Source organism: Argopecten irradians, chromosome 3 (assembly GCF_041381155.1).
Source record: "Argopecten irradians isolate NY chromosome 3, Ai_NY, whole genome shotgun sequence".
Classification (NCBI taxonomy): domain Eukaryota; kingdom Metazoa; phylum Mollusca; class Bivalvia; order Pectinida; family Pectinidae; genus Argopecten; species Argopecten irradians.
This window is the reverse complement of record NC_091136.1, coordinates 42565415-42580051: the sequence shown is the minus strand read 5'-3', so window position 1 is coordinate 42580051 and position 14637 is coordinate 42565415. Positions and strand designations below refer to the sequence as shown.

Genomic DNA, 14637 nt, shown 5'->3' with positions numbered 1-14637 from the left:
TTTTTTGCTTGAAAACATACTATGATACATGAAACATAAATATCTTACCAGGTAGTGATTATTTTTTTTAAATGTTGAAAGCATTAAAATCATGATTGCTCTGACCTTAATCTTTATATTACACTATTTCAAGGAAAGTAATTGTCATGATCTATTTATCATTTAATACAATAATTTGTGAAAGCTTTGAAATTCAGTAAAATTTGAGCAGTGCATTGCAGCCTCTTTTGTAAATTTACCTTCAAATGCCTGAAGCTTGGTCCAAGGAACTGGTACAAGGCATAATCTTCTGGGTCGATTTTAACTGAGAATTCTTTGGCTATGGTAAACATCTTGTTCACTATGAAGAACTCTTTATCAAGAGCAGGCAACTCAGTAGACATTTTCCCCAAAAATGACAGATGTTCGACAAAGTCTTCCACAGATGTTGGGTAATGTTCAAGTTTCTTCGATGCTCCCTTAAGTAAAACAAGCAAATTCATGGAATTTATATCCCCTGCTTTCGTTAATCAAAGGCCCTTTAAGTCTGCCAAATACGGTCCAATGAAAGTGCCAATCAAACTTGGCAAAGGCCCAAGACATTCAACCATGTTACCAAGTTTCGAGAGAATCCAGTAATATTTGCAGAAATTTTTGAACGAAAACAGACAAATATAGCATTTTTTGTTAATCAAAGGACCATAACTCAGCCAAATAATTAAGGTCCAATCAAAGTCTTGATCGAACTTGACCAAGGCCCTGAGACATTTAATGATGTTACTAAGTTTCAAGAAAATCTGGTAATATATACGAGAGTTATCAAACGGAAACATATGAAAATGCTGTTTTTTCGTTAATCAAAGGGCCATGACTCCGCAAAATTAGGTCTGATGAAAGTGTCAAGCTAATTCATCCAAGCCCTTGGCGCATTAAACCATGTGACCAAATTAAAATTACAAAAAAATCACTTCAGATTTGTGGCAGTTATTGCATGGAAACCAAGCGTTACAGACGGATGGACAAATCCAACTTAATATCCCCTGTTTTGGTGAAAGCGGGGGATAAAAAATAAATCAGCATTTCAATTAATTATTATTGACATAATTTACATGAAGAAAAGCACAAAACTAAAGCCATATTACTGGTATGTAGAAATATCCTGAACAATGAATCCAATACATTTTGGAGATTTTTTTTTAAACTCTATACCTTTATAATTGTTAGGAGGTCTTCATTGCGTTTGTTTGCTATGATAGGCAGTTGTTGATGAGAATCAGACACAATTTCCTCGCAGTAGGGGAGACAACTCTCTCTGAAGCGTTTACTCTGTACCTGAACCATCGAAACACGCCTTACAGTTGTCATCTTCTTCATCTGGTGGATCTGTTGGGAGGATGGAAGGAAAAAAATGGTAAGATGATCAGCCAACACCAACACTTAATTGTCACCCATTAATATACATGTGAGCATAAGGCCACGCCAGGTGGCAGATAACAACCTGGAGGCAGAAAGCAAAGTGGAAGGTTTTATTATCAAACACATTAAGTCCTTGGCCACAATCATCCCTTAGCATATGTGTCTTATAACCTTGACATTCATGTATAATATGCTAAGAATTGACCTTGAATGACTTACATTAGTGATATTTGTTATCTATGTGATCTTGACATTTAACACTGAGAAGTAGATAAATTGGTGAAAGTACATAACAATTCAATATAGGGTAGATTATACCTAACTTTAGTTTATTCAAAACAAGAGGCCCAGAGGGCCTGTATTGCTCACCTGGTTTGTAATGCCAAGTAATGTTCTGAATACAGGATCATTGTTTTTTTTTTTTCTAAAGGAATAATTTCTTGTTGAGTCCTACTCTTTCTGCTTCAGGGGGTCAGAGCCAAAATTTATACAGATTCTGTTCCCATTCCACAGAATTTTGGAACAAATTGGGTTACAATCCATGCAGAACTCTATCAATCCATTAAGAACTCTATGACTGGATTTACCTCTATTTCCCCTATAAGGCCCCTCCCCACCTGCCCCCGGGGGGTCAGAGCCAAAATTCATACAATCTCTGTTCGTCTTCCCCAGAGGATATTTGGTTACAATCCATGCAGAACTCTATGACTAGTAGCAATTTAAAGGAAATGTTGACGGACGGACGCCGCGCCATAACATAAGCCCATTGCCAGGTGAGCTAAAAAATTCAATGACCTTGACAACATTGTATATGACCTACCATGTCGGTATAAGTTGACAGAACATGTTGGAACTCTTCTGTTGACCATTCCCGTCTTGCCATTGACTCTTTCACATTCAGAATCCTTGCTTTGTCAACCATCACACAAAAGTGGTCAAAGTTCTGAAAGAAAATTTATAATAGTAAAACTTTAATAGTAATTAATTAAATATCCTCCATGGTTTTTGGTCTTTGACGATATCAATCTAAATTCCTTGAGAAGCAAACAGCAAATTTTGGCCATTTCAGTTTAAACAGCTTATATAAGATTTTGGCAGGGAATTCAGGAAGTAAATCAATCAATGTAAGATTCTCATGATCTTACTTTGGGATACAAGATAGTACCTAAGCCTGAACTTGAATCAGTAACTTGTTGGTCACAAACCCTGTGTCCTGCCACCAGACCACTGTGCTTCCTAAACACTTCAGCTGTCAGAAAGGAAATATTTTCTCCTAGATGAGACAGAGTAGACTTACGGTGGAATACTGTTTGACTAACTCCATCTCCATTGTCATGTACGAGTCGAGCTCCGACAATAAACCTTGGTACTCTGGGTCATCTCCAAACACAAATTCAAGGTCAGGCCAAGGTCGCATCATCTCCTTACGTTCCTGCTCCTCTTCATCGTCAAAGTTAAGACGTAAATCGTGTTTAGGTGGCGAGTAGAACACAGCAAGCTTTGGCTCGCGTAACATCGACACTACAGCACCTAAGATAATCACATTGGTTAATCAGATATGTAAGGACATAGGGTTCACATAAAACATATAGTGGGATTTGTTAAGTGATATTTGGTACTTTGTGTCCTTAGGATCATGGAGGTAGCTGGAGTATCAGGAGAAAAAAATAATGATGTTAGGTCAATACATATTAACTGCCCCACATTTCTTTCAAACCCACAACCCAGAGGTGAAAGATTAAAGTGTTGGGACACCTTAAAACTACTCAGTCCCTGTGGCTTCTAGCTTTATGGTTAATACATTATTTACTTTGTGTAATATAAAAGCCAGCTTCTCTAGCATTAATCTGATAATTTCTATCTATATGAAGCATGTATCTGTTTAATAGCCTTAGTGAATAACTTTTACTTTCTGACTTTGGAGAATGTTAAAATTCTTGTATTAACATATCACAATACAATTTTTATGTATCATACTCACCAACAGTGTTCTCAAATCCTGAAATTACGTCTCTGATGCCATACTTAAATTCATTTTCATTGGGCCACAGACTGACAAACGACCTTGACAAGTCAGTTTTTTCTCTACAAGTAAGAATTTTTTTTATTAATTATTATACTACTAGAAATATCTGCTACACAAGGCACAATAGAATAGCCAGACACCACATGTAAATACTCCCTTCATATTTCATGATAAGAGCTTAAACAGGAGACATATGTGATATTACAGCAATACAGAATGTATCAATCAAATTAGAAAAGAACACATCCAGGCCATTTTCCACCTACTTTTTCTCCTCCTCCTGGTAGGCGTAAGCAAATCTGTTCCTACTCTGGTTGTCCTCGTCGTAGTCCTCATCTGAGGATTCTTCCTCCTCACCACTATCACTCGTCTCATTACCATCTTATATCATAAAACAAATATCACACAATTCTCATTAACATTATTTCAATCAAAACTTAAATCATTCCTATTATCAGAGGATTACAGTTTGATGGGATAGGATGTTTAAAATTAGAACATGATCAATACTTTTGAGCAAAATGTTAACTGATTCAATAAATATTAATTATCAAATTATTTTCTTTAATTATGAAAATACCATGTAACTTGCAATTGTCAGCAAATCAAAAGCAATATTAAACGTAAACAGTTGTTATATTTGGTTGATAGCATAGATTTTCAACCAATGAAAATGCTTGTTATAAGAAAGTAAAACTATAATTGTGATTGTATGACAGTATGGATAAGAATATATACTAACCTGACTCATTTTCCTGGTTTGTGGTGAATTTTACCGACTTTTTCTGTGTGGAGTCAACTTTGTCATCAAACCTAACCCGTGAGGATGTGTTGGACCTGATGGTGCTACGGTCACCTCTGGTGGATGGGTGAGATGAGGACAGCGGGGCGGTCACTCCTGGTACGTTCAGCATCAACTGCAGACTAAACACACAGGCTGTCACCTCCTCCACCTGGTCACGGTGCTGGATCTCACGCAGGATCTGTAACCATAACAACCATATATTCTCAACTGGAGTATTTATAATTATAATAATATCAGAACTTATACATGTATATCGTTAAATCAACATGCCATTTGAGCGGTCTCATGAGGTTTTTTAATAGACCTATTAGATGCAGTCTAATGTTACAATGATGAAAACATATACAGTGGAACCTCCCGAAACCGATCATGGTCGGTGCATATAATTTCGGCCGGTTTAGAGAGGGTTCGGTTTGGAGAAGTGAACCGAATACCGATCATCACGATCCGGATTTAATCGATCGGAAGTCGTTTTTTTACATTAGTGCATCGCATGTATGCCTAGCTAGCAGGGTTGGGGTCAATTACATTGCAATGTAATTAATTACAATTACAATTACTTGGTCAAAACTCAATTACAATTACAATTACAATTACTCAGTTTTGTAAATGTAATTAATTACAATTACAATTACATTCAAAAAGTAATTAATTACAATTACACATTACATTTTCTTAATATGTTTTTTATATGTTTATACCAAGGATTTATAAGTGAGATATACATCCTTGCATATATACACATTTGTATAATCTTGCACTTTAGCAGTTATACAGATATAATAAGTCGATATCAGTAAATTCTGATAGAACATATGTTCAATTCACATAAACTGCAAGTTACAATTGAGTATTGGTAGGGTGTATTTGTTTTAAATGTAGATTTTTATTGGACCTAGCAGTAATATTGTCAAATGCGTCAGCTTTATGTACCAGGTATTGATATTTTTTTATTGCATTTTATCATCATTAGCATCTCAAAATCATCATCAGACAGTCTGTATCTGTCTGGTCGGAATACTTTGCCAGCAATTAACACTAAACAATCTCTCTACTGGAGCTGAAGTGGCTGGTATAGCTAAGTAGTTGCTAGTTAAAAAAGACGAATTTAGAAATTTGCAAGAATAATCTTTCCAGAACTTTAATGGGTCACAATATTTCTCTGCAATCTTCACTAAAGTCTTCTGTTAAAATTTTCTTGGCAGGGGCAGTGAAGACAAATCTGAGCTATCATCTATATTTTTGCCTTCATTAGATTTGCTAATTAGGTGATCAACAGGTGTTATATAAGCAAGACCTTTGTGAGTTGTAATCACAGGCTTTGTGTTCACAACTTCACACCTCACACCTAGCTTGTATATTGCTTGAGGGGTAAACTACAGGTAAAACAGGTCTCACATATGTTACCTGTTTAAATTTCTACATAGCCAAATAAATGTCATACATTCATTAATCTTGGTAATTATTTAGACATTAGTAAATATATAAATGTAATTGAAAAGTAATTGAAATGTAATTGTTAATTACACATTTTTATAATGTAATTAATTACAAATTACAATTACATGTAATTGAAATATTTCTTAATTACAAATTACTTTCAATTACTTGAAAAAATGTAATTAATTGCAATTAATTACAATTACATTTTTAATTACCCCAACCCTGCTAGCTAGTGTTCGTTAAAACCGACCGATATTGATTGTTAATGTGAATGTTATCACAAAAAAGAGAATCATACGTTTAAAAGGAATGGATTACAGCAAACTTGACTTTGTTACCGCTTATAAACGTAGTTTAGTTAGTTAGTTGCGTGAATGTTCTTGGGGATGTTATCGTCTGCAACCTACATACGGCCGATCGCTTCCGGTTAGCCTACGTCAAGAATCAAATTATATGGTCTAATTACACGATGATCAGTCAATGCCGGTCATTATAATAGTCATTTTCTAAAACAATACATGGCTTCGGCTTCTTCATACAGATAATTTACGTTATCCGACAACTAGAAATCTACATATGTAAATAAAAACGTGTGATATGAATACGAAACTTTCTCTTTATTACTAGCTCTGCTTGTTTTCTTACAGTAAAGAAACCACATGGTAGACCTTCGTTAGATATCTAAACAATAGGCATGATGAAATAATTACACCACCATCTCGGGTAAAATTACCGTGTATCTATAACCATTCACATCTATATACATGCCCAAGGACATGGCATGCAACATCTATGGTACAGGTACGTGTGTATTTCACGGTCGGTTGATCAGACCTCAATGTAATCTATCGGTGTCGCTCAGGTAAGGCCGGTTTTCAGAAGTATATTTTAGTTACATTTGACTATTCCGATCTCAAAATCGGCCCGGTATTCGGAATTGGGAGGGATCGGTTTTGGGAAGTTTTATATACTATTAATAAAGAGGAATTTATTCCGTACATGGCATCCATGTTCGGTTTCTAGAGGTGATCGGTTTTGAGAAGGTTCGGTTTTGGGAGGTTCCACTGTAGTTTTAAATTCTCTGTAAAGTACATTTGTACCCAATATGCGCCCATCAAACTACATGTGTCCAATCCCCAGTAACTACTTCTATTTATACGGTATGTTGATTATGTACTATTGCCTCATGGTACATATTGTTCAGGGTTTGAATGGTGTCCAGGTTAAGGCAGTCATAAACAGTATCATGGTGACTGGAAAAGCATTATCCTTCAGTAACCCCCTGGTTACATTTTGGATAGAATATGGAAAGGAATAAATAAAAAAATTTTTTGCAAGTAAAATAAATTAAATAAATTTTTTATACCTTCTTTCAAAGAACTTACCTCATCAGCATCAGGTGGTCCTTCAAACAATTCTGGTTCATCAAAGTCAAAATGGGGGATAAGATATCCTTGCTCTGATTTTTGTTGTTTCCGCGCGTATGCTGGCACATTGCTGGAGGTGCTGACAGCAGACATGGGTCTGGAAAATCATAAACCACTCCTGTAATATCTGACTATGGCGTTAAATGTTCTAGGCAATATAACACGTAATGTGATTATCTTCAGCTTCTTCACATAAAAAGATTAACTACAGTTGTAAGTACATGATGATTTGTTTCTGAATTTTCACACGAGACAAATGACAATGAATAAGACTTTACATGTATTTGAATTTGCAGACATTTTTTTGTTTTGTTTAGGTAATGTATACCACTCAAAATATCTAGATAATGCAGATATTACTTATTGAAGGAAATGTGAAGTAGTACAATTGTATTTATATAATAATGATGATTTGTAGGACAGTCAGTATACTACACACACCACATCACAGAATGTATCATCTCTATCAATGGTTACACTACAGGTCTAATCACACATCACTAAACTTCCACTGTTTGGTCCAATTAGACTGAGATTTCATTTTAGATTTTATTTAACATAATATTTGTTTGTACACAGCTGTCAGGTTGACCAAATTGTTTTTTCAATGTTGGCATTCATAAAAATCATTGATAAATGTTTAAGTTATTATCTTTTAAAGTTAAAAGTTAAATTTATTATTAATACAAACGACAATAACAAATTATGACAAATTTGTCATACAACAAAATAAAAACTCAAATCAAACTTGTTATTACTATATATACAGAACATGTTTAGAATTAAAATCAACAAGGACATAGTCATTCTGATCCCCCGCCAATGGAGATATCAAAGCTGAAGTAAGTTTGATTGTGGAGACTTATGTGTATGAAAAAAACCAGGAAAAGGGAAGTTGAGCTAAAGAAAGATGGAGTATAATTCAAGTAGAGCGGGGCTGCAATTGTTGAATCAGGTATACAGCCTTGACATTTATATTAGACTATATACACAAAGATGGGTGGAGTTTTGCAAAGTAACATTTACCATTTACCATGATATTTTCAACAATGTTTCCATGGTAACAGAAAAAGTGCAAAAAATGAAAACCTAAAAATAGCAAAAGGTACTACTAGACCATAAACAGAAAGTGTCTATGAAGTTTTGTGGAAATATCTCTGCTGGTTTTAGAGTTATGCTCCGGAAATGAACCTGCTACAAAAATATGATATTTTCAGCAATGTTTCTATGGTTACAGAAAAAAAGCACAAAAAGTGAAAACCTAAAAATAGCAAAAGGCACTACTAGACCATAAGAACAATGTGTCTATGAAGTTTCATGGAAATATCTCTGCTGGTTTTAGAGTTGTGCTCCGGAAACGATTCTTACACAAAAATCTGCCATTTTCAGCAATGTTTCCATGGTTACAGAAAAAAGTACAAAAAGTGAAAACCTTAAAATAGCAAAAGGCACTACTAGACCATAAGATCAATGTGTCTATGAAGTTTCGTGGAAATATCTCTTCTGGTTTTAGAGTTATGCTCCGGAAACGAACCTGGTACAAAAATATGATATTTTCAGCAATGTTTCCATGGTTACGGAAAAAATGCTAAAAATGAAAACCTGAAAATAGCAAAAGGCACTACTAGACCATAAGACCAATGTGTGTAAGAAGTTTCATGGAAATATCTCTACTGGTTTTAGAGTTATGCTCCGGAAACAATGCGTACTGACGGACAGACGGAAGGACGGACAGACGGACAGACGGAACTCATTTGTATATCCCCCGCCAACTTCGTTGGGCGGGGGATAATAAAATAAACCCACAATTATCTACAGGTATTTGTTATAAGTGTAATCACGTAATTTTATATAGGTTATTGGTAAATTTTCTCACATACTTTTCTATTATAATTTGCAATGGCCAGATTTGATTAATTACACTAGACAGTTTTTATTACTAATCACATCAACACAGTTTAATTAACATGTAATTATAACAAGAGACAGTGACACAGAAAACACTATAGGTGTATTATCACAACTCAACATGTTCAAACTTATTTACGTCTTAAGATTCTTCTGTCGCCTGAAATAAAATATTGCCAATCAAAACAAAAGGTACAAAGGGCCTGAGAAATAATATCAATGTCACTGAACACCAGAAAAAGGTCTATGAGACCTGAACATTACAGAGCAAAAATAAACAGTAGAATTAAGGGTCTTATAATTTACACATTAGAAGTATTGAAAGTCAATGAGGCATGAAGTTCATAAGAATTTCAGAGCTTCAAAAAATAAATAATAAGTCCTGGAGATTAGAAAAAAAAAATTGACTGCATCAGATCATAGATAACTAGTAACAATGGAAAAAATTCACTTCATTAACAATTTGATTTTGATTTAAGCATAAATATCAAATTTTAACAACCAATCATGATAAAATAATCATATATTAAAAATTGGCCTCTTAATTTTTGGCACTGATATTTTCTAATGGAGCTAAAATGATGTGTATATTTTCTATAATCCTCTATAATTATTAATATATAATTAAACCAAGAGATTAGATAAAATTTTAATAAGAAAGCTTGACAAAGTTCTCAACTTTGTAACCATGGTTACTTACCTGGAGAAATCCAGCCGACTCATAGTGGACAGAGATTCATCATCATCATACTCAGAACCATGGTAACTTCCCTGTAATAACAATATACAAGTTGGCTTTAATATAACACTTAATCAGCACAAGCTATTCACTAAGCTTATTACCCTGTGGTTCACATGAAATTTTTCTGAAAAAAAAACTTTTTGGCATTTTTCTGTAAAATTTTGAGATATAGAAAATCGCATATTGTCACTCACCTCAAATTGTAATATATGAACTATATACTACATTATTGACCACTCATATACTTTTATCATGGTCCAGGCCAACAAGTGATACAAATTGTTTCAAATTGGTTCTAAAATATATACCAACTGTTTTGTTTTTCTCTCTATAAATACTGAAGATATGAACCAAAAATAGTTAGTGTAGGTCAGACAAGGCAAAATTAACACAATACAATAGCAGACTACATGCACACGGTTAAAGTTTAATATATTCAAAGGTTTCAAACTAGTTAAAAAAAGTTTACTAATAATATTATTAGGTTTTCATATATATTTACAGTCAAGCACATTCATATCAATTCCCATAAAGTTAATGCAAAGGCAATGTATTTGATAAAGTCAACCAAAATTTGGACAATAAAGCTGTTGCCTTCTTTAAGATGCAAACAAAACTTCCTCATATTACCAGCAATTGTCTTTTGAGACGAGATGAGTGATGATACAAGCAACATTTAAGGACACGGAAATGGGTTTTGTATTACCGCTATTTGGAATGAATGTCATTCAAAACAAGGGCAAGGTCAGAGTCAAAGAAGTCTAAACTCCCATCAGGAATTTGATTAAATAAACACTTGCAGGCTATTGTCCCTCTGTCTTTACTGACACACTTCAATATTTGATTCTGTACATCCCTGTATTTTTTTCATAGTTTTGTGTGAATCAGAGTTATCTACCCCTGTAAGTACAGGTTGTGGTAGTTATTTTATTTTTCATTGGGATTATATAATGGAATAGATGCATGAGAAAACACAAAGCTTTCTCAGGCAAAGTCAGAGTCAATTAAGGTAGGTCCATACTTTTGAAAACCGCGCCAATTCATATGACCTATTCATTGATAATATGGCAAAACATGATAATTATGTATAGAAACTGTCCTGGCAAATAACGAATATTAGTTATCATTTGTAGAACTACAATAGTTTTGTATATTGTTCTATCATCAGAAATATAGGACAAAAAATCAACAGGATCGAGACTACATTCACCCTTATGTTACAGAAAACTTAATTTTATGAATTTTTCTATTTTCGGCCAGCAAATTTGCACGGATGGTTTATTTCAAGCTCAAATAGCTCTAGAACACCCATTTTTCTTTACAGATTTGAAATTGCATGAAAAATGCAAAAAAACAAGACCTGTTAGAAAAAATGACATACGTTTTCCCAGAAGTATGGAGCTACCTTAAAACACACTCAAATATGCAAATTATTTGCATAATGATAGTTCAGAATATATGCATCAATTTTGGTATTAACATTATACACATATACAAAAACCAGAATATATATGATTACATGTAATCAAATTCATATAAAAAGACATAACAAAATATGCAATCACAAGATACTCAAAAAAATTATTATATTAAGAAATAGCACACAAAATGTAATCATTCCAACAAAACTCCCGTTTTGTTAAATATGATCTCAAAACAAACGTATCTGAGGATTAAAACAACAGTATTAGTTATGGAATAGCATTATAAGCTTTGAGACACTCCAGAGTTATCGCCCCTGATTGCTCTACCGTTTTGACAGGTTTTTGAGGAACCTCATCTTCCTCTGGCTCAGGACTGCTGCTTTTCGACGAAGGAACATAAGATGACGCCTGATACAAAAATTGACAATGGGGGATAGTTTAAAAGTTGAAAAGTCATAGGTCAACGAAATAATGTTAAGGAAATTAGTCATTACCAATTTGGAGTTTCTGGGAAATCATTATTCAACACAATTTGGGATGGAATTAGGTCCAAGGAAATGCTCTCCATTACTGTAACAATTCAACATTAGTAATACAGCTGAAAAGGAATAAAGGGGAGGGTCAGGGACAGGGATAGGGACATGGGGCAGAGATTCACTGAAAATACTTACTAGAAATCTGCTGGCTTGTGATATGGAATTTTGGGGTGTTTTTGACTGTACACAGATGTAACATTAGATTAAACAAAAGCTGATTTTGTAGAGGAAAATAGCTGTATGCTGGTTAAAACCACAAGGATAAATCAAAAGTTGAAAACATCAGATTTGTACTTTAAGTAAAGATTTAAACAATTGTTTTTATTTCCAATAGATTTCTTATTCAATGTACTTGATATGAATTGATCATATTAAAGATGATCCACCGCCGACAGACCAAAAGTGATATTCATCATTTGAACAATAATCAGTGTTTAATCGTGTATATTATAGTCTAATTAAAACAAAAAATAATATAAAATAATTTATGTTGCCTTTGGTACATGCGCATTCAGTAGTTCATTTCACATAGGATATAGTGGTACGGATATTTTTCGGGATGCAATTAATTATTTTTCATATTTTTAACTTGAAGTAAAATTAGAAGCTCAAACTTTTCAATGGTGGTAATGGTGTAAAGTAAGTAACTTTTGTAACTGAAGAAAAATATTAAATCGTCTGCTCCTGTTTTTAATAGTGAAACTAGAAATATGTCTGTTAGACATTAAGTGCTCGCTAACTACTTCCTAACCCTAATTTCCAGTATGAAATAATCCTCGGCAACAGGTGTCCCCGTGTACATAGCACTTTCGCTCATTATCTCTGGGACTATTACAAGGAGATGGTTTACACCCTTGGTGTATTGTAATAAATACATTCCTTTACTTCCTCAGAACTTTAAATGTGAAATACCTTTGAACTTTGTTAAGTGTGTTCTTTGTTACATAGAAGCGTGTTTATTATTATATAGACATTGATACGATAGACTCAAGACTTGATTCGCTGTTCAAAATAGTCGTCCGCTAGAACACTGTCTAGTCTCTGTGCACATGGTGACTCACCTGTGCCATGCTTGAACGCCTTTCTGGGGTACATTAGATCTAGAGGTCAGACACCCAGACTGATATTTTATATTGTCTTTTTTTTTTGTTTCACTCGTATGATAATGCGCTTCACAATGCGTCTATATTTATCGACTATTTGAACCCTTTTTAATACACCATCGGTGAGGTGTTTGGATTTCTTGAGCGATACAAGCGTTTGTATGTTTATACGCTTCCAGTTCCATAATCCTTTATCGACTATTTAAACCTTAATGCACATTGGTGTACAAAATCGGCGAGGTGCTTGAATATAAAGAGAGATGCAAGCGTTTTTATGATTATACGCTTCCAGTTCCAAACGTATTTTTGTGATAAGTGTTTAATCCAGGTACGTTCTTGATTACTGACAATTGCATATGTAAATCGTTGCAAAAGAGTTAATATTTAATTTATGTTTATGTAATCATAAGCTGTGTATGTAACCATAAGCCAAAGACCAACAGAATATAGTTATTCAATACGTAGATCTCACTTCCGGTATTTCATGCGCACTAGGCATAACGGATGTACACAGACTCTACACACGACAAGGAAAACAATAGGGCGAGCGTACTCTGCTCGCCCTAAAAATACCATTTGTCAGCGGTGAAGCATCTTTAATAATAGAAAGTTTAAATTAAACAAAATCCAAGGGCCAAATGTCATTTTAGGAAAGTTGAATCTGTTCTGAATGTCTAAAACATTTTGACCTGGGGCTAGACTTTCTCCATTTTCTTATGAAAATGTTACTATATGAAAGACAAGAGATCCCAGAGGGATCTTGGCGCCCACCAAAGAATGATCTATGTCTGAAAATGGAAAGAGGGATCTTCTTACTGCTTTTCAAACTTTGACTACATCCTACTTATAAAATTTGAGACAGATCATTCATGAGTACTTTCTGAGAAATAGCCGAAACAACTTTCTGAGAAATAGCTGAAACAAACTTCATTTATCTATATTCAAGATGGCGGCCTCTCAGCCATCTTGTTCACTGATCTGTTACAAACTGTAATATGCACAACTTACTATGGCCCAAGAGAACCTGCATGTGAAATTTGAGACATGTTCCTTCCGGACATTCTGAGAAATAGTGGTAGCAAATTCAACTATCAATATCCAAGATTGCGTCCTTTCTGCCGTCTTGTTGATCGATCAGTCCCAAAATGCAACATGTGCAACTAGGACCATAGAGGGACCTACATATGAAATTTGAGAATGATCCCTTCAGTACTTTGTGAGAAATAGCGATAAGAAGAAATGTTAATGGACGAAAGGACGGACGGAGGACCATGGACGAAAAGCTATTTGAATAGCCCACCATCTGATGATGGTGGGCTAAAAATATAATGAATTTTAAAATTACGCAATTGACAGTGTAAAACTCCCAATAAATTAAATCCTTATTTTGAAATGAAGGCCTACCTTTTCTTCGTCCTCGTCAGTTACGTTGTACGAAGACACAAGGTGATCTACCAAGTGTCGCACAGCTGTAACAACCAGTCTCCGTAACATTTCCAATATCAGGTAGTCAATGGACCGTAGGAATCCAGACAATCGATTCAGAATCTTCCTCCACTCAGCAATCTCAGCATACAGCGGTTTGACCACTATCATAAACCATATACAATAATAAGATTTGTCAGTAAACAACAAAATCTATCATCAAGTAGAGAGAAAACCTTTAATCGAATGAATGTTAGTATCAATGCTGGATAAAATGATATTTATTTATGCAATAAATATTTGAAACATCAAGAATAAATTTGACATCTTCACATCTTGAAGAACCTTTGACCAGAAAACAAAGCTTCAGGGATAAGCTACATTCTGTCATATCATATAGAGT

The 14637-nt window shown here is 34.3% G+C and overlaps 1 protein-coding gene across 5 annotated transcripts in view; it reads right to left on the bottom strand.

Moving 5' to 3' along the window:
• Nucleotides 1-14637, bottom strand: part of LOC138318660 (dynein axonemal heavy chain 6-like) — an 84736-nt gene that overhangs the window by 56346 nt on the left and 13753 nt on the right. For 4 of the 5 annotated variants that reach the window (XM_069261233.1, XM_069261235.1, XM_069261234.1 and 1 more), the window contains exons 13-24: nucleotides 14214-14398; nucleotides 11498-11578; nucleotides 9705-9775; nucleotides 9144-9164; nucleotides 7055-7193; nucleotides 4164-4404; nucleotides 3688-3802; nucleotides 3377-3480; nucleotides 2693-2925; nucleotides 2216-2338; nucleotides 1189-1362; nucleotides 240-458 (exon numbers count right to left, since the gene is read on the bottom strand). In XM_069261233.1, the coding sequence (XP_069117334.1) occupies nucleotides 240-458; nucleotides 1189-1362; nucleotides 2216-2338; nucleotides 2693-2925; nucleotides 3377-3480; nucleotides 3688-3802; nucleotides 4164-4404; nucleotides 7055-7193; nucleotides 9144-9164; nucleotides 9705-9775; nucleotides 11498-11578; nucleotides 14214-14398 (1706 nt within the window). The remainder of the gene's footprint in view (nucleotides 1-239; nucleotides 459-1188; nucleotides 1363-2215; nucleotides 2339-2692; nucleotides 2926-3376; nucleotides 3481-3687; nucleotides 3803-4163; nucleotides 4405-7054; nucleotides 7194-9143; nucleotides 9165-9704; nucleotides 9776-11497; nucleotides 11579-14213; nucleotides 14399-14637) is intronic. The other variant, XM_069261237.1, reaches the window with a different exon arrangement.